A 26593-nucleotide genomic window follows, 5' to 3' on the forward strand; every position below is an offset into this window, starting at 1 on the left:
AGTCTTGTGTTCACTAAATATTCACCACACCCAGTGCAGCAGCCATGGGCATTTGCAGGAATAACCATGCTGGACCTTTAGAACTGAGATAGCAAGTTTTAGTTTTTAGTTTTGGAGATCCAGGCCATTCTCCCACCGACTAGCGCTCCAGCAAAGCTTCCCCCCCCCCCCCCCCCTTCTATCCCCGCACACTGGCACATCCCCCGCACACTTGGACTATCCCCGCAGGTAGAATATTGTGTTGGTGGACCCCGCCCTCCCGTGTGAACATGGGTCCCCGCACACTAGCTTGTCCCCGCACACTAAATATCCCCGCACACACACCCCCTGCAGTAGCCATCCCCGCACACTAGCACTATCCCCGTCACACTAGCACTATCCCCGACACTGAGACTAGCAAGTTTTACTAGCACTTTTAGTTTTGCAGACCCCGCAGGTCCTTCCCCCCACACTAGCACTGTGCCCGATCAGTGACTATCCCCACACACTAGCACTATCCCCGCACACTAGCGCTATCCCCGCACTATCCCCGCACACTAGCACTATCCCCGCACACTAGCACTATCCCCGCACACTAGCACTATCCCCGCACACTAGCACTATCCCCGCACACTAGCACTATCCCCGCACGCTAGCACTATCCCCGCACTATCCCCGCACACTAGCACTATCCCCGCACACTAGCACTATCCCCGCACACTAGCACTATCCCCGCACACTAGCACTATCCCCGCACACTAGCACTATCCCCGCACGCTAGCACTATCCCCGCACACTAGCACTATCCCCGCACGCTAGCACTATCCCCGCACGCTAGCACTATCCCCGCACGCTAGCACTATCCCCGCACACTAGCACTATCCCCGCACGCTAGCACTATCCCCGCACGCTAGCACTATCCCCGCACACTAGCACTATCCCCGCACACTAGCACTATCCCCGCACACTAGCACTATCCCCGCACACTAGCACTATCCCCGCACTATCCCCGCACACTAGCACTATCCCACACAAACGAGGGACAATTTACAATTTTACCAAGCCAATCAGCCCACAAACCTGCGCGTCTTTGGATTGTGGGAGTAAACTGGAGCACCCGGAGAAACCCATGTAGGTCACGGGGAGAACGTGCAAACTCCATACAGACAGCACCTGTAGTCAGGATCGAACCCGGCTCTCTGGTGCTGTGAGGCAGCAACTCTACCGCTGAGCCACCTTGCACTGTGGTGACCTCAGTAAAACCATAACATTCCTCAACATGCGGAAGTGCTGTTGTTTCTCCTCGATCAATGTCCAGCTACCAGTTACATTTGTAAAACGGGGGCTAGCATTGTGATGATGAGACATTTCATCAGCAAGAGCATAGTGGATATTCTACCCAGGCTCAGTCACAGAATATATTCAAGTCAGACACTGATAGAATTTTGGAAATGAATGGGATCGAGGGACATGGGTTTCAATACAATACAATACAATCAGTTTTATTCATCACATTGCACATAAAGTGCAAGTGAAATGAATTTGCCAGCAGTGGTACAATGATAAACAACACACAACACACAATAAAAATTTAACACAAACATCCACCACAGCATTCATCACTGCGGTGGAAGGCACAGAATTTGGCCAGTCCTCCTCCATTTTCCCCCGTGGTCGGGACCTCAACCCTCCACAGTCCCCACTGCGGGCGTCCAGATGAGTAGACGTGCATGAATGCTGCATGGTGGAAATTCTCGTTGGATATCGGAACAGACATATGGAGCTAAATGTCCCGCTCCCATTTCTATTTCCAATGTTCGTAGTTACATATTTAGTTGCACTTTTTCAGGGATACAATGGGGCTGATGTACAACAACACTGAGAACTATATTCTGCACTCAGTATCTTCCACATTGCTCCATCTATTGTACTTGAGTTGGACCTGACTATATCTATGTATGATACATCTGATCTGTTTGCATGGCATGTAAAACAAAGCTTTTCCAAGTGCCTCGGTACATGTAGATAATAATAAATCTAATATCAAAACCTAAGATGATGACTGCACCACACTAACGACAACCCTAGCTCAGCACCCATCATGTATTGTGCACCTTGTTTTAGTTGCACTGAGGCTCTGTCTTTGCACCATTATGGTTACTGATTATTAATGATATTGTTATTGTTTATTGTATATTTATTTGTGTATTATTGGGCCAATGACCCTGTAAGCTGCAGCAAGTAAGAATGTTATTGCGCTGTTGCAGATACATATAACAACTGAACTAGAGTAGGAACGAACTGCAGATCTGGTTTCAACCAAAGATAGACACAAAATGCTGGAGTAACTCAGTGGGACAGGCAGTGTCTCTGGAGAGAAGGAACGGGTGACGTTTCGGATCGAGACCCTTCTTCAGACAACACTAATCCTGCCTGTCCTGCTGAGTCACTCCAGCATTTTGTGTCTATCAACTGAACATCTCTGACTCTTGACTTTTCATTGCTGAAACGATATTTTGCTGCCAACATGAGTTTGGCTAATTATCCCCTAAATATCAATTACATTTGGATGGGTGAATTTTAGAACTATGTTATTGACAAAACCCTAGACAGCAGCAGATCTTGGTGAGTCTTTGTGTGCTGGACTCAGAGGAGGATCTACCACCAGTCGATATGTTGCCCTATTCTTTTAAACCTCTTTTCTGCCAGTAAATCTGGCTGTAATAACTATGTATATTCTGTACTCTGTGTGTTCCCACTACACTATCTATTGTGCTTTAGTTTGACACGGATGAATTCACTGATCTGTTTGGACAGCATGCCGTGCGTGCAGAGCTTCTCACTGATCCTTGTTACATGTGTCAATTGTAGACCTAACCTTCTGAATCTAATGAAGGGTCCCGACCCAAAACGTCACCTATCCAGTCTTTCTTCATAAGATTATTGACAATGACGTGGAATGTGCCTCTGACAATATTAACAAATATGTTAATTGATAAATTTAATCGCATAATTCGCAGGACATATTCCATGTAAATCTTTAAGATGTAAACTTTCATAATTTACTTATTTCATGTTTATATCTGTATAGATAATATTCATGGTTAAAATATCATTATCACAGTTTGTGAAATTACGTAATTTAACAAAAGTTAATTTGAAACGGGTTTGATGTGTAATTGACATGCCCTTTAATCAATCTTTAACTGGATGGAAAGGCAGGGAAACTGCAATGAAAGTCCATGCAGGATATACACAACAGCACTTTACCTTACACTAAACATTGTTCTCTTATCATGTATCTATACACTGTAAATGGATTGATTGTAATCATGTATTGTCTTTCTGCTGACTGGATAGCATGCAACAAAATCTTTTCACTGTACCTCGGTACATGTGACAATAAACTAAACTATATATACAAAAGCACTTAATCTTTTAAAGAGGAACACAAATTCTAATTTCGTTTTGTGCTTTGATTTTTTACTCCAGAATAAAATGAAAATCAAAGTAATATTTGAGAATGATTATATTAGCACAAATACAAACAGGCAATTTAATTGTTGTATTTCATTTATCCGTAAACATTAGGTAATGAATATTTTAACATTTAGATCTCAAGGTCTCGACCCGAAATGTCACCTATTCCTTTTCTCCAGAGATGTTGTCTGATCTGCTGAGTTACTCCTGCATGTTGTGTCCACAAAAGAAAAAGTATTAGACGTTATGAAACATCAAACATGAGAAAAACTATTTTTTGAGTGTACTGATTATGAATTTGAACTTCATCATCTTTCATGTGGCGTGTACAGCCTAAAGTTGTTGGGCAACTTGTTCTATTTGATCTTCCGTTTGTGCACCTCGAGTTGATTGCATTAATTGAAACAGGGCGGACCATGTGAAGGTTGCAATCTTTCACCCCAATTTGAACTAATTAACACTGTTCTATGGAAATTAATACTCTTGACCTCGAGTATTTAATCATGGAGTTCCTTTGATTCTAGTTATTTATGTTTACGACCTGAATGTCTTTTTGTTCCCCTGGTTTATCAATCTCAACTAAAAAATATTATTTTCCTACATGTTCAATTATTCAACTAAGTCATTGAGGGTTTTTATTTAACATTTGCTGACCGGTTAATAAGGGAACTAAAGGTTTGTGTTCGAGCCCTTGGTTAGAATGTGGAATTCCCTTTCAATATTCATTACGGTTAGAAGGCCGATAAATTAATTTAAAACTGAATTAGATGGTTGCCTTAATATAAAGCAATTGGCACTTCGAACCTGCTTAAGTGTCAAGTGGATACAAATACACCCTATATGTTTCAGCGAGTCTGAAATGAGAAAGATATTGAGAATATGTTTCTAACATGTTGTATTCTTTTCAAAGATGTCTTACTCCAAGCCACTAATACACCAAGCAAGATGCACGAGTAAGCACACTCGGGGGATACAAAGGTTCAGGAGAAAACTGATTATAAGGCTAAATCAATAAATGGCTGGAACTCTTGTTAATCAAGGGACCTCTTGAATTACAACAAATGGCAGCTAGCAATAACATGCTTTGCGAGACCTGCATTCATAATAACTGATAATGATGCAAAGATTGCCACACAAACTGTGCATGCTTGTTTACTTTCGTGGGATTTACTAGATCAAATTTAGAAGCAGATTTAGCACAAATGAAGGATGTGCTTTGCTCTCTTCAAGGTGAATGCAGTAATACGATGCAGACAAAAACTCACAATCACAAGCAAAGATAAAATAGACCACAAAACACAAATGTGACAATGTTTGCTGCAGATACCTGAGATGAATGTATTGTGTACATACACAAAACACGCCTTCTGTTCTTGAATGAGCAAATTAAAACCAGCGACCTCATGGTTCCATTACTGTCAGCTCAAAATACAAACTGAATACAATATGGATTCATTTATATGAATAACATTGCCCTACATAGAAAGCATATATTATACAAAGCAGCATGGTTCAACATACCAGTGAAATGTCAGAATAAAATGCTTTTGTTTCAATGAGAATATCGAGTTTCCCTGTGAAACTGTGCTGCAAATCTTCTTGCCAATGGTCTAGAGTATTTAAATTATAGTCTTTTCCCTCTTCTCTCCAGGCCTGCTTTATATTGTAACTCCCACCATACCCCCAATGTTAGAATAAGGGGCATCCACTGAACTTTGCACTGGGTTAAAGCAGTGAAGATAAGTGAGTTATACGAGAACCACAGTCTTCATTCCCTCCCCCCCCCCTCTTGCCAGACATTGGCATCTTTCCACTCCCTGGGGAACCCCCGATCAAATGCCTGACCTAATTGATATTTGTATTGGTTTATTGCCATCACGAGTAGCAAGAACATGCTGGTACATTTGTCAATTTAAAAATAATCTGCATTTATAAGCAATATTTTTCCATCCATATAAACCCAATGTTGGGGATGCATTAACTTACTAAATAATAGATAAACAGAGTGGCAGAGCTAGTAAAGCTGCTGCCTCACAGCACTGGAGACCCTGGTTCAATCCTGACCTTGAGTGCTGTCTATATGGAGTTTGCATGTTGCACGTGGACTTTCTCCGGGTGCTCTGGTTTCCTCCCATATCCCAGACGTGCGGGTTTGTAGGTTAATTAGTCTCTGTGAAAATTGCCCCTAGTGTATACTGAATGGGTGTGAAAATGGGATAGCATAGAACGTGTGTGAATGGGTGATCGAAGGTCGGCATGGACTCGGTGGGCTGAAGGGCCTGTTTCTATGTTGTATTAAACTAAATGTCCTAACTCATTCACTAACGTGATCGATTAACTAAGGACAATTAACAAACATACGTGTTACATTAAAGGGACATGTATGCCACGCAGGTAGGGTCACAAAGACACACTGGCCTGGTACAGCATTGTAATGTTGAGCCATGTCTCTCAGTCACTGCTTCTAATCTGCACCGTTCATGAGTGATGGGAGCAGAGTTAGGCCATTCAGCCCATCGTCTACTCTGCCATTCAATCACGGCTGATCTATCTTTCTCTCTCAACCCCATTCTCTTGCCTGCTCCCCATAACCTGACACCTGTACTAATGAAGAATCTATCTCTCTCTGCCTTGAAAGTATCCATTGACTTGGCCTCCACACCCTCTGTGGCAATGAATTCTACTATGACCAGGGGAGCTGCACAAAGCTTGATGAAATGTATTTATTGTTTCAAGTGCAAGTTTCCACACTGCTTTGTGGCCACAGTGCTGATCTATACAGGACAGGAGGCGTTAGTTATTACCTCTCTGGCTCTAGGCTTCCTCACAGCTAATGTCTACCAGGAAACACTGGAAGTCTGCTCCATTTTCCTGCCTGAACTAGGGTGAGTTGTGGAGGATGTCGTGTCCACTCCGTTTCCCTTTGTTGCTTCCTGCCACCGTTTAGTTTAGTTTAGTTTAGTTTAGAGATATAGTGCAGAAACAGGCCCTCTGACCCACTAGCACTGTGGGCGTTGGGGGGGGAAGAGAGTGAGCTCAGAGAAAAGTTGGGGGACGTTACGGGGGAGGGGGTTGAGGAGCCAGCGACGGGGAACCAGAGTGATCGTGGCTGGTCGCTGGTCGGGATCAGTCTCCCCTTTCCATTTGACTGGGTCTCCCACGGGGTGGGGGTGATGTTGGGGGGCGGGGCTGGCGGCTGGGGGGGGGGCTGGGGGCGGGGGCTGCTGGGGGGGGGCGGGGCTGCTGTTGGGGGGCGGGGCTGCTGTTGGGGGGCGGGGCTGCTGTTGGGGGCGGGGCTGCTGTTGGGGGGGGGGCTGCTGTTGGGGGGCTGCTGGGCTGGGGGGGGCGGGGCTGCTGGGGGGCGGGGCTGCTGTTGGGGGGCGGGGCTGCTGTTGGGGGGCGGGGCTGCCGCTGGGGGCGGGGCTGCCGCTGGGGGCGGGGCTGCCCGCTGGGGGGCGGGGCTGCCGCTGGGGGCGGGGCTGCCGCGGGGGGGGGGCTGGGCTGCGCTGGGGGCGGGGCTGCCGCGGGGGGCGGGGCTGCCGCGGGGGGGCGGGGGCTGCCGCGGGGGGCGGGGCTGCTGCTGGGGGGCGGGGCTGCTGCTGGGGGCGGGGCTGCCGCGGGGGGCGGGGCTGCCGCTGGGGGCGGGGCTGCCGCTGGGGGCGGGGCTGCCGCTGGGGGCGGGGCTGCTGCTGGGGGCGGGGCTGCTTCGGGTCGGTTGGGCAACCTACGGCGGCCACCCTCCGCTCCACTAAAGACGTGATGGCGCAGGAAGGGGCGGGCCGTCCCGGGAATTGACGGGGAAGAGACTAATCCGCGCGTGTGCTTGTGCGTGTGTGTGTGTGTGTACATATATCTGTGTGCGTCTGTGTGTGTTTGTGTGCGTCTGTATGTGTATATATGTGTGCGTGTGTATATGTGTGCGTGTGTATATGTGTGTGTGTGTGTGCGTGCGCCCGTGTATATCTGTATCTGCAAGTGTGCATGTGTGTGTGTGTGTGTCTGTGTATACACATAACATATATACACATAAATACAATCATTCTCAAGTACAATAGGTAGAGTGAAGAGAGATATACAGTACAGAATCTAATTCCAGCATTGTGTATGTGTATATACACAATGCAAATAACAGTGCCAAGACAAAGGCAATGCCTCGATGTAGGTCTGAGCTTATTTGAGGTTGTCGTGTTTAATAGCCTAATGGCTGTAGGGAAGAAGCTTCTCCTGAACCTGGACGTTAGTTTTCAGGTCCCTGGACCTACCCAATGGCAGGGGTGAAACGAGAATGTGGGCAGGGTAGTGTGGGTCTCTGATGATATTGGCGACTCCTGTAGATCCCTGCAATGGTGGGGAGCTCACTGCCCGTGATGGACTGGGATGGACAATAAATGCTGGACAAAGTAACGTCCACATTGGATTGATGGACAATGGCCAGATCCCGTGTGGCTGGGGTAGGAGGGCGAGGTGATCTGAGCGGACTTGGTCGGCTTGTCCATGTGCAGAGGGAGGGATGGAATTTCATGCCGATAACTTTGACAACCGATGAACACTTGTGGACAAAGGTGCTGGAGAAACTCAGCGGCTGCAGCAGCATCTATGGAGCGAAGGAAATAGGCAACGTTTCGTCCCGAAACGTTGCCTATTTCCTTCGCTCCATAGATGCTGCTGCACCCGCTGAGTTTCTCCAGCACTTTTGTCTACCTTCGATTTTCCAGCATCTGCAGTTCCTTCTTAAACATTTGTGGACAAGCTCTCTTCAATAATCTGTGTGGGCCGTAGAGGGCAGTCTTGCCTCAAATGTTGCAGCATCCCTGTATGTCTGGTGGCCAAATAACCAACCCAAGCTGCAGAGCTCACTCACTGTGATGGATGTCGGTGGATCTTTGGCAAGACACACTTTCCTGAAATTCTCCAGCTGCTTTTCTGTGTAAATCACTCAATGTTGTGGGACTATGATCTTAGAATGAGTGTACAGAGATAGAGAGAGAGAAACATAATCCTAGTTCAAGATGAAGTTGCTTAAGTGGCAGTGTGGTGTTTTTAATGCATTAGTATATAGAACCTTGAACTACAGTGCAAGAACATGCCCCTTGACCCATAATGTCTTTGTCCATCAATGTCTATTGTTGATCTGCGCAAACTGCTCCTAGAGTCACACAGCATGGAAACAGGCCCTTCAACTCAACTTATCAACATCGACCAACATGCCCCATCCACACTAGTCCCACCTGCCTGCCTTTGGGCCATATCCCTCTAAACCCAAGGTAGACACAAAATGCTGGAGTAACTCAGCGGGACAGTCAGCATCTCTGGAGAGAAGGAATGGGTGACGTTTCTGGTCGAGACCCTTCTTCAGACCCGAAACGTCACCCATTCATTCTCTCCAGAGATTCTGCCTGTCCCGCTGAGTTACTCCAGCATTTTGTGTCTACCTTCGATTTAAACCAGCATCTGCAGTTCTTTCCTACACATTTTGCCTATTTCCTCTAAACCCATCCTATCCATGTACCTGCCTCAATGTATGTATGCTCTTTGTATGTTGTGTTGGTACCTGCTTCCTCTGGCAGCTCTACATCCATGGTGTAAAAAGGTTGCCCTTCAGTTTCGTATTAAATCTTTCCCTCCTCACTTTAAGTCCATGTCCTCTGGTCCTCGGTTTCCCCGACTCTGGGTAAAAGGCTGTGTGTGTTCACCCTCTCTATTCCCCTTGCTCTGGGGAATCAGGCACTTGTGAGGCTCTCAGACCACCACTAGATGGCAACTATTGATGAGGCAGAGGCTGCAGCTTAAAGCACTGACTTCCATCAACTGGACAATGGAACAAAGGTTCTGGGAAATGTTATAACATGTGGAGAGTGAGTAGATGTTTTGATTATACACCAGTAAATCTGGGAGCCAGTAGAGCTGCTGCCTCACAACACCAGAGACCTGGTTCAATCCTGACCTCTGCTGCTGTCTATGTGGAGTTTGCACATTCGCTCTGTGACTTCCTGGTTTTCCTGTGTTTTTCCAACACCAACACCAAGAAAATGGACCACATTACACCTGTCCTTAAATCTTTGCACTGGCTCCCTGTGTGTAAGGGGATAGATTTTAAAATTCTGTTACTGACCTACAAGGCACTGAATGGTCTAGGTCCAAAATACATCTCTGACCTACTTGTTGTATATGAGGCGCCTAGACTCCTCGGGTCTTCAGGGACAGGTTTACTCTGTGTTCCCAGGATCAGAACTAAAAAGGCTGAAGCAGCATTCGGTTTTTATGCTCCACTCCTGTGGAACAAGCTCCCTGAACACCTGAGGTGTGCACAGACTGTAAGCGCATTTAAATCAGGCCTAAAAACACTGTTGTTTACTATAGCCTGTCCATAACCCGACATGCAGGTAATCTTAACTGTCTAATTTTAGCCCTTTTATGTGCTTTTTAAAATCGTTTTATTGTTTCATTGACGTTGTTTTTTTTTCATACATTTGTCGTATTGCTTATCTTGCAATTTTTAATTATTGACTATTTTATTTTGTCTTTCCTGTAAAGCTCCTTGAATTGCTGCTTGCACGAATGGTGCCATACAAATAAACTTGCCTTGCCTTGCCCCAGTTTCTTCTCGCAACCCAATAATGACTGTGTTGCTAAACCGATGGGGCAGTGTGAGTGGTCCTGGTGTATAGATGAGTGGATGTACTGGGCAACTGATAGTGTTCACACTGAGCTCCAGCAACTGAAGTTTAGTTCCTGGGAAACTCTCTTTAAAAAGCACATTTATTTTGGTAAAGTGTATGTTACAGATTTGTTCAACAATATGTGAATAATACACAAACCAGATGTAACTATTCTTTTAATAAAATGCCATGGGAAAATAAAAACAGTTCTTATCTAATTGATATTCCGTGTGGATTATCTCCACTCTAGTTCCAAGACTGGAGAAATAAAGTCATGGACACACACAACACAGAAACAGGCCCTTCGGCCCAACCTGTCCATGCCGACCCAGATGCCTCATCTAAGCTAGTCTCATTTATCCTCTGCCTATATCCCTCGATGTACCTGCCTCAACCAACTCAGATTCAGATTCGGATTCAATTTTAATTGTCATTGTCAGTGTACGGTACAGAGACAACAAAATGCATTTAGCATCTCCCTGGAAGAGCGACATAGAATATGATTTGAATAAATAATAATAAGTGTCCGGGGGGGGGGGGTGATTGGCAGTCACCGAGGTACGTTGTTGAGTAGAGTGACAGCCGCCGGAAAGAAGCTGTTCCTCGACCTGCTGGTTCGGCAACGGAGAGACCTGTAGCGCCTCCCGGATGGTAGGAGGGTAAACAGTCCATGGTTGGGGTGAGAGCAGTCCTTGGTGATGCTGAGCGCCCTCCGCAGACAGCGCTTGCTTTGGACAGACTCAATGGAGGGGAGCGAGGAACCGGTGATGCGTTGGGCAATTTTCACCACTCTCTGCAATGCCTTCCGGTCGGAGACAGAGCAGTTGCCATACCATACTGTGATGCAGTTGGTAAGGATGCTCTCGATGGTGCAGCGGTAGAAGTTCACCAGGATCTGAGGAGACAGATGGACCATCTTCAGTCCATCTCCCTCTGATCCCAGCACACAGTCCCACACCACCGCACTCAGACACCAGTCGTCATAGCCTCCTGATCGTGGACATCGGTGTCCATCAGTCCATAAGTGACAGGAGCAGAGTTGGCCATTCAGTCTACCATGTGTGTTGTACAGGGGAGTGCTACTTCATTAGAGGTGGTCTATTAAATGGGATATTGATCTAAGCTGCCATCTAGTGAGCCATCCCATATCAATTACCCCTCGTGATATTGTATCCAATACTCATTCTCCAAGTAATGTTTCTAAAGTTCACCAACAGGTTGAACATTTTGCTGCTAACTGTGACAGTTTGCCGTGCACAAGAACATTGCAGCAACAACTCCACATCAAAATGTACACCTGTGGCTGCAACACAGGTACATGCCTGAAGATCAGAATGCTCCCTGGAAAAGCCATCCTTCTTTTCTGCTTCAGCTCGGAAAAAATCAGTGCGTTGACATGAATAACACACAGAGTGCTGGAGTAACTCAGCGGGTCAGGCAGCATCTGTGGAGAACATGGATAGGTGACGTTTCACAGAGTGCTGGAGTAACTCAGCGGGTCAGGCAGCATCTGTGGAGAACATGGATAGGTGACGTTTCACAGAGTGCTGCAGTAACTCAGCGGGTCAGGCAGCATCTATGGAGAACATGGATACGTGACATTCTGGTGTCTGATGTTTAGTTTAGAGATACAGCGTGGAAACAGGCCCTTCGACCCACTGAGTCCGTGCCGGCCAGCGATTACCCCGTACTCTAGTTCTATCCTACATGCTAGGGACAATTTACCAAAGCCAATTACCCAACAAACCTGTACATCTTTGGAGTGTGGGAGGAAAATGGAACACCCGGAGAAAACCCACGCAGGTCACGGGGAGAACGTACAAACTCTGTACAGACAGCACCAGTAGTCAGGATCGAACCCATGTCTCTGGTGCTGTGAGGCAGCAGCTCTACCTGCTGCGTCACTGTGCAGCCCACTAGCATCTCCTATCCATGTCCTCCACAGAAGAGAGTGGTAACCCGCTGAGTTACTCCAGCACTTGGAGGTTCCTTGTTTCTCCATTGATGTGAACATTCATTTGGGAAGGTGTGTGTTCAGTGGGTTGAGTGTGAAGTAGGCCAATGTAAGTTCTCACTTGGAGATGATCAGTACTTTATCAGATGTGGCCTCATCTGGGCCAGGCTCCTCCAGATCTCCAGCCTCAGACATGACCATTGTGATAACACCTTCCTCACACAATGGGCCTGCATTTGCTGTGATCCCAGTGGGAGTTCTGGTCATCTTGTGCTGAGATGTCCTTGTCAGTTCACTGGCTGGAGGTCTTTCTGTGTTGACTTTGAAGATATTTCGCAGGTGGTTTATCAGGGAGAGTCTGTTCTTTGCAGAGTGCTGTTGGAAGCTGTACATCTGCTCCGTCTGGCCAGCCTCTGACAGAACTACCGCAGTGACGTACTGCCCAGGACACTGCTCTCTCCCCATCGCCTCTGCAACCTTCGTCTGAAATGTTTTCCTCAGGCTAAGCACAAAGTATGCGAGACCACTCACTATCAGCATGGTGCCTGGAATGAGACGGGAATCACACGTTTCTGTTCCTTCTGCCGATCAACATGAAACCCTTCATCCCATGGGTACGTTCTCATAAATAACAACAAGCGCGCAGTGCAGGTCACCCCAGGACAGGAAAGATGGGCGGTCTTTGGTGAGGGGGCAGAGGAAGTTTACAGAAGGCTGCCTGAATCAGAAGATTCGGCTACAGAGAGAGGTTGGACGCACGTGGATTGTTTTCTCTGAAACGCCAGAGGCTGAGGGGAGACCTGATAGAAGTGTGTACAATTATCAGAGTTTAGATAGGGTAGACAATCAGAGCCTTTCTGCCAGGGTGGATTACCCAGACCTTGTTGTGGTTTGCTGGACCCAAGGTGCTGGGATCAGGGGAGCATTAATAACGCATTAGGTAATCTCCTCACCTGGAATAGTGGCGTGCCAAATTAGAACAGGGTGCAAGAAGCAAGTCACCGACAGGAAGATGAATGTCAGGAACTTCTGGAATCCATTGGGTCTGAGGGCTTTCTCCCAGAGAGTCCACATCTTGGTGTTTGATTTCTGGTAGACAGAGCTGTAGAAGCAAAAGCATAATAGACACAGAGTGCTGGAGTAACTCAGCGGGTCAGGCAGCATCTGTGGAGAACATGGATAGGTGACGTTTCACAGAGTGCTGGAGTAACTCAGCGGGTCAGGCAGCATCTGTGGAGAACATGGATAGGTGACGTTTCACAAAGTGCTGGAGTAACTCAGCAGGTCAGGCAGCATCTATGGAGCTAAGGAAATAGGCAACGTTTCGGGCCGAAACCCATAAGGGTTTCGGCCCGAAACGTTGCCTATTTCCAGAAGGATTTCGGCCTGAAAAGTTGCCTATTTCCTTAGCTCCATAGATGCTGCTGCACCATAACTCAGCGGGTCAGGCAGCATCTGTGGAGAACATGGATAGGTGACGTTTCACAGAGTGCTGGAGTAACTCAGCGGGTCAGGCAGCATCTGTGGAGAACATGGATAGGTGACATTTTGGGTCACAATCCTTAAATTTACTGGCTGTAGAGGAGGGAGGCGATGGAACCCAACTAAGCTTTTGTCTGAGAAAGGCAACACATTCCAGGCACTCACCACACTCTCTGTAAAAAAAAAGCTGCCTCACAAATATGAAATATTAAATATTAGTCTGTCCACCCTCTCTCTGCTTCTAATAATGTTAAATAACCGCCAAACATGCTCAACTTTAACTGTCTTTCAGAAGTGAACCCCCTCTCTGAAGAAGGGTCTCGACCCGAAACGCCACCCATTCCTTCTCCCCACAGATGCTGCCCGTCCCGCTGAGTTACTCCAGCATTTTGTGTCTGCGTTGGTTTAAGCCCTTCCTCCTTTAGCTTGTTATGTGTGAACAAACTGCCAACTGGGCTTTTCACAGTAAATACTCTCCATGTGGGCAGGCAGCAGATGTTGACTGTGCAGATGTGATGAGAATGCCCAGGAGCCCAGTCACCCCACTGGGGGAATGTGAGCCCGTTCTCACTGATGATGGATCAGCTTGGATGTTCAACTTATCAGTTGCATATTTTGGGAATTATTAACCTTCGAATGATTAGCAAGGGTGCCTGCCTGTTGGTATGTGGTGGGACAAAGGAAAATACATCAGTGACCATGGGGAATGTTCAGATAAAGTGAAGAGCAGGGGATTGAGTTTCCTCAAAGTCCCGTCACTGATTGTTGTCGGAGGCAGAGAGCTGTACAGCAACTGTACATTGAGCATGAAAGGAAATGTAAACTTCAAGATTGTTCTTCAGACTGGATCCCTGCAGGTTCCCTGGGTGTAAGGTCGATCAAACCCTGATTACATTTGTACCTGGGGCTATGACAAGGTGACAACACAGTGCTGTGGGCTCAAGGGGTGAGGGAAGATGACAGGGGGACCTCTGCAGGCAGTTGTTCCATTTAGACCATGAGGTAGTCTGTATCTACACTGAGCTAGCAGAGGGGAACAGTCCCTTCAGCCCACCTTGTCATGTTCATAGCGATAGGAGCAGAAGTAGGCCATTCGGCCCATCAAGTCCACTCCACCATTCAATCATGGCTGATCTATCTTTTCCTCTCAACCCCATTCTCCTGCCTTCTCCCCATAACCCCTGACACCCGTACTAATTAAGAATCTGTCAATCTCCACCTTAAAAATATCCATTGACTTGGCCTCCACAGCCGACTGTGGCAATGAATTCCACAGATTCACCACCCTCTGGTGTATCTCACTGTACCAATTGATGCATGTGACAATAAATGGAACTTGAACTTGAACTTTGACTAAAGAAATTCCTCCTCATCACCTTTCTAAAAGTCCTTCCTCTTATTCTGAGATTATGACCTCTGGTTCTAGACTCTCCCACTTGCCCATGCCGACTGGGCTAGGCTCATTTGGCCCATATCCCTCTATACTTATCCAAACATCCACTTCTATATCTCCCTCTGGCAGCTGGCTCCAGGTACAGCCTACCTCATGAGTGGAGCACTTGCCCCCATGGTACCTCTGCCATCTCCCCTTGCCCCTGAGCCTACACCTGCTGTTGTCACTGCCAGAACCCCCAGATGCAAATGTACACAAGCTGCGATCGGCCTTACAACCAGGGCACCTGGAGGTATCCATCAGGTAGCAATATCATTGTTGACATCTTGTCCATTCTCATCTTACAGTGAAAGCATGTTGCTGTCGACTCTGGACAAATGTTGTTAACTGATATTGCTGGGTGATGTAGATTGCTTCATACATAGAGTGAGTGGACAGCCAGGAGGTGACTGAATCCAAGATCCCATCTACAGCAGCTCAACCATATATAGGTTCCATAAGGGGGAGGTATTATCCTTGCCGCTGTTAGTGCCTGTTGTAGGTACAGCAGGCAGCGAAGAAAGCTAATGGCATGTTGGCCTTCATAACAAGGGGAATCGAATATAGGAGCAAAGAGGTCCTTCTGCAGTTGTACAGGGGCCTGGTGAGACCACACCTGGGGTATTGTGTGCAGTTTTGTGGAAGGCCATCCTTGCTATTGAGGGAGTGCAGCGTAGGTTCACCAGGTTAATTCCTGGGATGGCTGGTAGAATGAGAGGGGATCTTATTGAAACATGTAAGATTATTAAGGGTTTGGACAGGCTAGAGGCAGGAAACATGTTCCAGATGTTGGGGGAGTGCAGAACCAGGGGCCACAGTTTAAGAATAAGGGGTAAGCCATTTAGAACGGAGACGAGGAAACACTTTTTTCACCCAGAGAGTTGTGAATCTGTGGAATTCTCTGCCTCAGAGGGCGGTGGAGGCTGATTCTCTGGATACTTTCAAGAGAGAGCTAGATAGGGCTCTTAAAGATAGCGGAGTCAGGGGATATGGGGAGAAGGCAGGGACGGGGTACTGATTGTGGATGATCAGCCATGATCATATTGAATGGCGGTGCTGGCTCGAAAGGCTGAATGGCCTCCTCCTGCACCTATTGTCTGTTGTCTATTGTCCAGGGCAACAGGGGCCAGTGGAATGCTGGGACAGCTGAGGTCTCTGAAGTAACTATATTTCTACTTACGGGCAGTGTTGAACAAGCACAATGTCAATAAAATATGGGCCCTCCAGAAGGATCAGTACTGCTGCTGCAAATCTTAACAGAAAAAAAGCGTTAACCTTTCCATCTCTCATGTATAATCAATACATACTAAAGGCCTTGCAGTAATGCACATTCATTAATATACTCACAGCAAGTAAACAGCGAGCTTTGTGAACTGCCCTTCCACTGCAGTGTGTGTGCCAACTCCCAGAAGAACTAAGTGTTTAATGGACAGAAGGCACAACATTTATTACAATTTACTGTTAGTTAAAATTTCAATATCTCCCGCTTGAGTAAAGTCAACTCAATCTTTCCTGTCCCTGTTTAAGAAGGAACTGCAGATGCTGGAAAATCAGAGGTAGACAAAAATGCTGGAGGAACTCAGCGGGTGGAGAAACGTTGCCTATTTCCTTCGCTCCATAGATGCTGCTGCACCCGCTGAGTTTCTCCAGCATTTTTGTCTACCTTCGATTTTCCAGCATCTGCAGTTCCTTCTTAAACTCTTATAAATGCTGTTACACAATGTTTCACTTGTGAATGGTGTAGCTCTGTCCTCCACTAGATGGCAAAGTGAGACCAGGGAAACCATTTACAAACTCCTCTCGTGAGACCAGATAGTTGGCGAAGAAGCCAGAACTGTCTGCCTTGTACAGATGTGATAACTCCACATCATCAGACTCTGCAACAGCTGGATGCTTTCTTACAGGAAACTTGGCCCGACTAGCTCCTCCCACACAGTCCTCTGTTACAATTTATTTGATGGATTTCTCCCCATCTTGATTATTCTCGGCTGCAACAATCGGTTTGCTTTGTTATTATAGTCGCATGTAAAAAGGGTTTGTTACCTGCTATCCTGTCCAATTGTACAAGCAAGTCACAAATGTACAAGAGGAATAGCAAAGAGAATACTACCAGAGACACACACTCAGGTGAATGAACGTTACTGCCCTGTTGCGGCATGGTGGCACATAGAAACATAGACAATAGGTGCAGGAGTAGAGTCCATTTGGCCCTTCGAGCCTGCACCGCCATTCAATATGATCATGGCTGATCATCCAACTCCGTATCCTGTCCCTGCCTTCTCTCCATACCCCCTGATCCCTTTAGCCACAAGGGCCACATCTAACTCCCTCTTAAATATAGCGGTAAATACAGCGGGTAGAGCTGCTGCCTCACAGCGCCAGAGACCCGGGTTCCATCCTGACCACGGGTGCTGTCTGTACGGAGTTTGCACGTTCTCCCCATGACCTGCGTGGGTTTTCTCTGAGTGCTTCCCGTTTCCTCCCACACTCCAAAGACGTGCAGGTTTATAGGTTAATGGGCCTTAATGTGTATGACAGGACTGGTATACAGGTGATCATTAGTTGTTGCAGACTTGGTGGGCCAGAGGGCCTGTTTCCCTGCAGTGTCTCTAAACTAAACTAAACGACTCCATTCCCTCACATTCGCTCATACTTGATGTTAGGCTTCCTCATATTAACCACAGGCTTCCAGTGCCTTTTCCCATGGATACATACAGAGAGTATTTGTTTGATTTCCCTGTGCTTCCCTCATTCTCCAGTAGAAACTCTTTTGTGTCTCCGTCTGCAAGGACCCAACTCTTCCTTGGTCCGCCTTTACCAAGAGCTCCAACATCAAGAGTCAAAAGCCAAGAGAGTTGAGAGTTTAATTGACAAATGTGTGGACAAGGGAACAATGGATTCTTGCAGCAGCAACAGCAACAGCAGCAGCAGCAGCAGCAGCAACAGCAACAGCAGCAGCAGCAGCAGCAGCAGACTGGGCCAGGAAAAGCAATATACATCAATAACATAATAAACATAAATATACAATAAACAGCCTGTCTGGAGGTTGTTAGTGAGTTGCAGGCCTTGTGTTTTCCTCCTCACATCCCGTACTGGCAGATCAGCAGTGGCCTAAACCTCCAAATATTTATCTTCCAAATATATATCCATCTCTATTTTGTGTCACTCTTCTCATTTCCACTTTCAGCACGATGAACTCTCACCACCACCACATCTCCAAATCACCACCGACCGCTTGCTGCATCTAAAACTCACCCTGATGTCAGTGAAGGTGATTCACTACCCCTCTGGCCAGCTTCCACTGTGTCTTCATTCTCATCTTCCTCACAGTGCCACTGTGCTAGAACACCAGGGGTTCATTGGGATTCCACTCGCTTTCTGCTGAGTCCCAGCTCGGCTAAGGATGATTAGATCTCCTGAGCGTTGCTAGATGGCCCAGGGGGGGGGGGGCTTGGTTCTGACTCTTGGCCCAGTGATGTACAAAGTAGAGAGTTGTAGATGTCGCCCAGTCCATCACAGTCCACACTCCCCACCGTTGACCATTGATGGGGCATCTTGGTGGGCAAAGATGAGGAGGGCCCGTTTCCATGCTGTATGACTCTATGATTCTAAGACTCTATTTTCTGCCTCTACAGTATTTTACACTGGAGAGTATTTGGTTATTTTGGCTAAAGGCTTGTTCTCTGGTTGTAGGCTGTTACTCGAGAGACAGGCATGGAGTGAATGATGTGTGGCCCATGCCATTAGCTCTGCAACCTCACACATGTCCTGAGCTTGCAGCGTCAAACTCCAGCTCGGCAGATTCATCCTCAGTCAGGGATGGCTCCTCATTCAGCACAGATTTAAAATCTACCGAAAATACGGTAAATTGGTGTTTTAAAATCTTCACCCATCTGATGACTGAAGTGATTTCCTGACCTAACTAATGGAATTGTTTCCAAGGTAGACAAAAATGCTGGAGAAACTCAGCAGGTGAGGCAGCATCTGTGGAGCGAAGGAATAGGTGACGTTTCGGGTCGAGACTCTTCCTTTGCTCCATTGATAGAAACATAGAAACATAGACAATAGGTGCAGGAGTAGGCCATTCAGCCCTTCGAGCCTGCACCGGCAGTCAATATGATCATGGCTGATCATCCAACTCAGTATCCTGTACCTGCCTTCTCTCCATACCCCCTGATCCCCTTAGCCACAAGGGCCACATCTAACTCCCTCTTAAATAATGCTGCTTCACCCGCTGAGTTTCTCCAGCATTTTTATCCACCTTTGATTTTTCCGGCATCTGCAGTTCCTTCTTAAACAAATTGTTTCCATGTTGATTAGCAAACTATTCCCGAACAGATCGAACATAGAACAGGCTCTTCACCTCTTCCTACAGGTATGGTTAGTATAGTCCTGACCTGAGTGATCTCCTGGACAAGTGTCGATCGCTCTTTTCGGAGAGGAACTTTCCCGGATTTTTTGAGATTCCCTTCAATGGACCTGGGTTTTTATCCGGTTTTTTGCCTCCCCCAGGAGATCACGAGGTTCTTGGGGTGGAGAGGGGTGATAGCGGTATAAAGGGGAGGGTAGTGTCTTGTGTTTCTGTGTTTGTGTCTACACGTGTGGGGTAAGTGTGTCTGTTTAGGCCAAGCGAATGGCGGTTTTTAAAATATGACCTGGTGGTCTGCTCTCGCAAAGGAATGACCCAATGAACACATTGAATAATTTGCAATGTGTAAACTTCATCTTGCGAACCGCGAGGCCAGTAAAGAGTTAAATAGTGACAAGTTAATTAGTGTGGCACGTGAGGAACTTTACCCCAATACTGTCAGTATGAACAGTAATGGCTCACCTGATTCCTGGATTGTAACTGCATTGAGGAAATTAAACTGATATCATAAACTCAAAGGGCAAAGGTGAAGAGCAGTTCAAACATTATTTAGAACGCAAGATTAGATTGGAATATTTCACTGATCACTGATTTCATAACTTTATCAGTGATAGGAGCAGAATTAGGCCATTTGGCCCATCAAGTCTATCTCTCCCTCCTAACCCCATTCTCCTGCCCTCTCCCCATAACTCCTGACACCCGCACTAATCAGGAATCTATCAATCTCTGCCTTAGAAATATCCATTGACTTGTGGCCTCCACAGCCGTCTGTGGCAGTGAATTCCACTGATTCACAACCCTCTGACTAAAGAAATTCCTCTTCATCTCCTTCCTAAAGGAACGCCTTTTGACTCTGGCCCCATCCTAGTCTCCCCAGGTGGGGACCATCCTCTCCACATCCACTTTGTCCTTTTAACTCTGAGTCCGTGACCTCTGTTCCTAGTCTCCCCAGGTGGGACATCCTCTCCACATCCACTCTCTCCAGGCCTTTAACTATTCGGTAAATGCTTTTGTAAAAATAAAAGGTCCTATTTCCAATCCTTATTCATGTAGGGGGGAGAATAGTTACTACGATAGAGGACTTATCCGAGACTAGTTTGAATCAACCTGTATTGTAATGGTGCCTGATCCAATAATATTCACATTAAATCTGCTAAAAGTGACAGATCAAAGGGCGCAATTTATGTTTAGTCACCACGTTATTCATCAACCGGAAACATAAACTGTCTCTCGATTCCATATGTTGCTTGATTTACCGAGTATTCCCTGCATTTTCTGTTTTTATACCATATTTCCGGATTCTGCAGTGCTTTGCTCTAGTGTGAGATCGGAATCTCTCAGCTCATTCCCAACATCCCATTACAAACTCCGTGGAAAAATTCAGTAACTCTTGAACACTGCACGATAATAACCTCGGCTATGAACTTATATGGACTATGTTTGGTTGCACTATAGACTTTAGTTTGTTTTTGTACCAGCATTGTGGTTAGTAATTTATTGAATGTTTGTTTAATAAATATTATCTCTGTGTACTGTATTTACAGGCCTGTTATGCTGCTGCAAGTATTAGTTTCCATGTCTCATTGTTGATATCTATGACATTGAAACACTCTCGATTTGTCTGGGAACCACTCCTCACTTCAGCCCTGATGCTGTGGCTTCTGCCCTCGCTGCTCATTCAACTCAGTCACTGGCAACTCTGGGAGTCTCTACACTCTGGGTTTGTTCCACAGCCTCTGCTCGTCTGCTCCCCCCCCCCCCCCCCTTCCCCCCCCCCCTTCCCCCTGCCCCCCCCTCCTTCCCCCCCACCTTCCCCCTGCCCCCCCCTCTCCTTCCCCCTGCCCCCCCCTCCTCCCCTCTGCCCTCCTCCCCCCCACCACACTTTACACTGTACCTCAATACACATATTAATATTGAACTAAACCAAACCAAACCTTTCCTGTCCATTTTCCTTTCCAAATGTCATTTAAATGCTGTTATTGTATCTGCCTCAACTACCTCCTCTGGCAGCTCGTTGCATTTGCCCACCACCCTCTGTGTGAAAACGTTGCCACACAGATTCCGATTAAATCTTCCCCCCCCTCACCATAAACCCATGTCCTCTGGTTTTCGATTCTGCTACTCTGGGTAAATGACTGTCCAACTACCCTGTCTATTCCCCTCATGAGCTTATACACACTGTGTAAGATCACCCCCATCATCCTACACTCTTGGAGTAAAGTTCAAACCTGCCTGACCTCTCCCTATAGCTCAAGATCTCCAGTCCTGGTAACATCTTCATAAGTCTGCTCTCGCTGGTCTCCACATGTTGCTGACTATTTGCTTTTCCCCACACTTGCCTGGAGATTAGATCCTCGGTGGATTCTAATACAACATGATTTTCAATAAGAGCGATGTTATTTCCGTGTGTGGCGTCTTTGCCCTGCCAAAAATAAGATCAACTAGTGAGCATTTGCAGTGAGTGCCCGGGAGAGGGTTCGTATTTCCAAAAGGTCTCACTCGGGAGAGTCTAAAACGCTCCAAAGACGTACAAGTATGTAGGTTAATTGGCTTGGTAAATGTAAAAAAATGTCCCTAGTGTGTGTAGGATAGTGTTAATATGCGGGGATCACTGTTCAGCCCGGACCCGATGGGCTGAAGGGCCTGTTTCCGCGCTGTATCTCTAAACTAAACTAAACTAGACATGACCAATCCAGTAATATTCTTTGGTACACAAAAATGCTAGAGAAACTCAGCGGGTGCAGCAGCATTTATGGAGCGAAGGAAATGGGCAACGTTTTGGGCCACAGGAAATAGGCAACGTTTCGAGCCGAAACCCTTTGGGTTTCGTCCCGAAACGTTGCCTATTTCCTTCACTCCATAGATGCTGCTGCACCCACTGAGTTTCTCCAGCATTTTTGTGTACCTTCGATTTTCCAGCATCTGCAGTTCCTTCTTAAACAGTAATATTCTTTACTGAGCCGAAAATTCCCCTCAGTTTCCTTGTTCTTAAAGCAGGGGGGAAATGTGCAGAGAGGCAGCGCTAATGAGTAACGTTGTAGTTGAATATCATCAATAGAAAACACTTATTTGGAACCGTTTAGTTATCTAATATACAGATAATGCATCTCCACTTTAGAAGGATGATTGGAAAAGTAAATTTTCACACAGAGTGGTGAGTCTCTGGAACTCTCTGCCGCAGAGGGTAGTCGAGGCCAGTTCATTGGCTATATTTAAGAGGGAGTTAGATGTGGCCCTTGTGGCTAAAGAGATCCGAGGGCATGGAGAGAAGGCAGGTACGGGATACTGAGTTGGATGATCAGCCATGATCACACTGAATGGCGGTGCAGGCTCGAAGGGCCGAATGGCCTACTCCTGCACCTAATTTCTATGTTTCTATGTTTCTAAATCTTCAATGAAATAGAACGAGTCGACAACTGCAGATACTGGACTCTTGAACAAAACACAAATTGCTGCAAACTAACAGATTTGAACCACAGGGGAGTGTCGGGATACGGGGAGATAGTGGAACAGTGGCGTTGAGTCAGATTCCCCACTTCATCTACACTTCACTCTGCCTCGATAAAGCAGCCAACATCATCAAAGACCTGGTCCATCCACTCATTCCTTCCTCTCCCTGCTTTCAGCCAGCAGAAGGTACAATAGCTTTAAACACACACCGTGAGACCCAGGAACAGCCTCTTGCCCTCAGTTATCAGGCTTCTGAACGGTCCTTCCATGTCTAGTGTACTGTCTGATTCACCTCCACCTCATTGCTGACATTGGACTTTGTCTCTGGAGCGAACCGCTGCAATGTTGAGGAAGGAACTACTGAATGTACACAAAAATGCTGGAGAAACTCAGCGGGTGCAGCTCCGTAGATGCTGCTGCACCCGCTGGGTTTCTCCAGCATTTTTGTCTACCTTCAATTTTCCAGCATCTGCAGATCCTTCTTAAACAAGGAACTACTGATGCTGGTTTAAACTGAAGATACACACAAAGTGCTGGAGTAACTCAGCGGGACAGGCAGCATATCTGGAGAGAAGGAATGGGTGACGTTTTGGGGTGAGATGTGTCTGAAGAAGGGTCTAGTCACCCATTCCTTCTCTCCACAGATGCTGCCTGTCCCGCTGAGTTACTCCAGCATTTTGTGTCTATCTTCACTACAATACTGAGAACTATATTCTGCACTCTGTATTTTTCACTTTGCCCAACCTGTTGTATTAAGATTGGCATTGATTGTGTATATATAACTAGCATTATCTGGTTTGATTGGATAACATAAATATCAACGTTTTTCATTGATCCGTGTACATGTGGCAAACATTAACCTAAACCTTGATCGATCAATTGAACGGCAGATCCCGCACAAGAGATTGAACTCCTGCCTCTTATGTTCTTATGTTTGTCAATGCAGTTAGGAACTTGCAACCCATCAGTATTGTGGGACCACCTTTAAACCATGACCTCAGCAGTGCAAGTAAATGGCTCAGCCCCCCACCCTCAGGAACACCTTGCCATGGGCAGTGAATACCTTTCCTACATTGCCCAAATCCTGAACTGTGTGTGCTTATCAAAAAGTGAAAGTGAGAAGAGGGTTGTCTGTTTACAAGGCTTTAATTATCCATGGTTTCCTTACACAGTTTCTTTACCAGAGGACATAGGTTTAAGGTGAAGGAGAAAAGATTAAATAATAATCTGAGGGGTAACTTTGTCCACACAGAGGGTGGTGGGTTTATGGAACTAACTGCCAGAGGAAGTAGTTGAGGCAGGGACTATCCCAACATTTAAGAAACAGTTAGACAGGTACATGGATAGGATAGGTTTGGAGGGATATGGACCAGGCGCAGGCAGGTGGGACCAGTGTAGCTGAGACATGTTGGCCAGGGTGGGCAAGTTGGGCCAAAGGGACTGTTTCCACACTGTATCATTCTAAGGTGGTGGGTAAATGGAACAAACTGCCAGAGGAGGTAGTTGAGGCAGGGAGATTAACAACATTTAAAATAAACTTGGACAGGTGCATGGATAGGAAAGGTTTAGAAGGACATTGGTCAGACATGGGCAGGTGGGACTGGCATAGATGGGACATCTGGGCTAGCATGGACAAGTTGGGCTGAAGGGGCTGTTTCTATGCTGTATGACTATAGGTGGACAGGTGTGATGTACCTCACTTACCTGCTGCAGTAACGATGCCAAGGATACGACAGGTTCGGTCCAGCAAATCCCACACTCTCGCCATGGCCATTTCAGTCAATGTTGCCCCAATCCGTGCTGGGACCTCAGAGCCAAAGGGCAGGTGTTAGTGTCCGGCCATCTCCGGGTTGGTCGGGCAGAGACTCGTCACCAGGTAGAGACAGTCCCATTCACCTGTGAAGGCAGATGCTGTGTTAAACCTTAAGCTGGGACAGTGATGATGAAGGTCCCTCTGCCACTGCCCCTCCAAACTCTCCCTGTGTTTTGGAAACAACTCCTGTGGGCTTTTCCAATCAGACTGTGGACCGCTCCACTCCCAACCAGTCTGCAGTTCCAGCTTGGCCCAAGGTTACAACACAGTGAGTACACTTTACTGTTTGTTTTCTACTCAAATCTATTTGTTTAATCATTACCCATAAACAATGCCTAGTTCAGTGAATGGCATCTTGCAGAATCTCCTCCCCCCCCACACACACTCTGGCTAACATCCCGCACCAGGCCTTGACCAAGTTGCAAAGATTAAAGTCCTGGGTAAGGATTAGAAGTGTTTACGCTGAGAACAATCCCGCTGCTTGTTCCTCTCCACTTCATGTTTAAAGAATCTTACATCACCAGCAGAAACCTTTGGCAATCTGTCCATCCGAATTCTGCTTAAAGTAACTGTAAACGTTCCCCAGTGCCAGCTTGTGAAAGTAATGATACATCAACCACGCTGCACGCTGGGCGGGTGCATGTACACCTTCTCTCCACCCACATGGGGGTCTGTATGTGGGTGCGTGTCAGGGTGGGATATTGTAGGGAAGTATATTCAGAAACAATATGCAGAGAAGAAGTGATAGCACAAAGAAGACCATGTATTGGAGACTTGTCAAAGGAGGAGGAGAAACACACCGGTGGGGTGGGGACACACCAGGCCTGAGGAGCATCTGTACAGACCATGTGTCCTACATAATTCACCACCATCTCTTATCTGCCTCCACATATCCCGTATCCCTCCTTTCTCTGCATATCTATATGGCCATCAAATGTCTCTAAACACCACGATGCCCCCAGCAGGGGGGGGGGGGAATCACTACCCTGTATGTAACTATGTTATCCTGTGATGGGGGCAGAATGAGGCCATTCAGCCCATCAAGTCTACTCTACCATTCAATCATGGCTGATCTATCTTTCCCTTTCAACCCCATTCTCCTGCCTTCTCCCCGTAACCCCTGACACCCGTACTACTCAAGAATTGATTCTTTAAGCTTTGCTCCTCTCACCTTAATGCTCTACCCTCTAGTATTAGATCTTGTATAACAATGCAAGCTGCAGAACGTCATGTAATCGAAGACTGTAGGCGATCATGGTTGCTGAGGTTTGGCTCAGTGTAGACAGCATCGGGTCGATGGCTTGTGCTTGGCCATGGGAGGAAGCCTTGGCTCTGTGCTGCCATCCTGCAGTGTCTGTGGAGGGCAGGGTATGTTACTGTACCAACACTGTGTCGGGTCAGCTCCAGTCCCCAGTCTGGGTGCACCATGGACATGGAGGTCAGCAGAACCAAACTCAAAGTTGAGTCATAGTCATAGAGTGATACAGTGGAAACAGGCCCTTCAGCCCAACTTGCCCACACCAGCCAACATGTCCCAGCTACACTAGTCACACCTGCCTGCATTTGGTCCATATCCCTCCAAACCTGTCCTATCCATGTACCTGTCTAACTGTTTCTTAAATGATGGGATAGTCCTTGTGTCAACTACCTCCTCCGGCAGCTCGACCCATACACCCACCACCCTATGTGTGAAAATGTTACCCCTCTGATTCCAATTAACTCTTTACTCCTTCACCTTAAACCCATGTCCTCTGGTCCTTGGTTCACCCACTCGGGGCAAGAGGCTGTGTATCTATCTGATCTATTCCTCTCATGATGTTATACACCTCTATAAGATCATTCCTCATCCTTCTGCGCTCCAAGGAACAGAGTCCTAGCCGACTCAACCTCTGCCTTATGGACATGGGTTGAAAGAAAGGCTGAGGGGAGAACTTCACTTGAAAACCGCAACACTTATTAAATTGTCAAATGTGTG

General features: G+C 46.8%; 1 protein-coding gene across 3 annotated transcripts; it reads right to left on the reverse strand.

The window, feature by feature from the left end:
* Positions 1–10030: 10030 nt before the first annotated feature.
* Positions 10031–24963, reverse strand: tmem72 (transmembrane protein 72). Of its 3 annotated transcripts, XR_008726150.1 has the most exons (6): positions 24510–24952; positions 16334–16400; positions 16167–16238; positions 13026–13174; positions 12098–12617; positions 10034–11533 (listed from the first exon to the last, which is right to left on the reverse strand). XR_008726150.1 is itself a non-coding variant. In XM_055661606.1 (5 exons), the coding sequence occupies exons 1-5, from the start codon at positions 24577–24579 to the stop codon at positions 12190–12192; spliced, it is 786 nt and encodes a 261-aa protein (XP_055517581.1). In that variant the 5' UTR covers positions 24580–24952; the 3' UTR covers positions 10032–12189. The 3 variants fall into 3 exon arrangements, 2 of the variants coding, with proteins under 2 accessions (XP_055517582.1, XP_055517581.1); XM_055661606.1 differs by having other exon boundaries at positions 10032–12617; XM_055661607.1 differs by lacking the exon at positions 16167–16238 and having other exon boundaries at positions 10031–12617; positions 24510–24963.
* Between the last annotated feature and the right edge of the window lie 1630 nt (positions 24964–26593).

The sequence above is a fragment of the Leucoraja erinacea genome, chromosome 34 (assembly GCF_028641065.1).
Source record: "Leucoraja erinacea ecotype New England chromosome 34, Leri_hhj_1, whole genome shotgun sequence".
In the NCBI taxonomy this organism is placed as follows: domain Eukaryota; kingdom Metazoa; phylum Chordata; class Chondrichthyes; order Rajiformes; family Rajidae; genus Leucoraja; species Leucoraja erinaceus.

Bases quoted from the DNA above. Each gene is read 5' to 3' on its own strand.
- tmem72 (XM_055661606.1), bottom strand. From the start codon at position 24,579: ATGGCCATGGCGAGAGTGTGGGATTTGCTGGACCGAACCTGTCGTATC. The intron at 16,239-16,333 runs GTGAGTATATTA...TTTTCTGTTAAG, and splicing joins AAGCTCGCTGTTTACTTGCT to ATTTGCAGCAGCAGTACTGA. The intron at 12,618-13,025 runs GTGAGGAGATTA...GTCTCATTCCAG, and splicing joins TTGGCACGCCACTATTCCAG to GCACCATGCTGATAGTGAGT.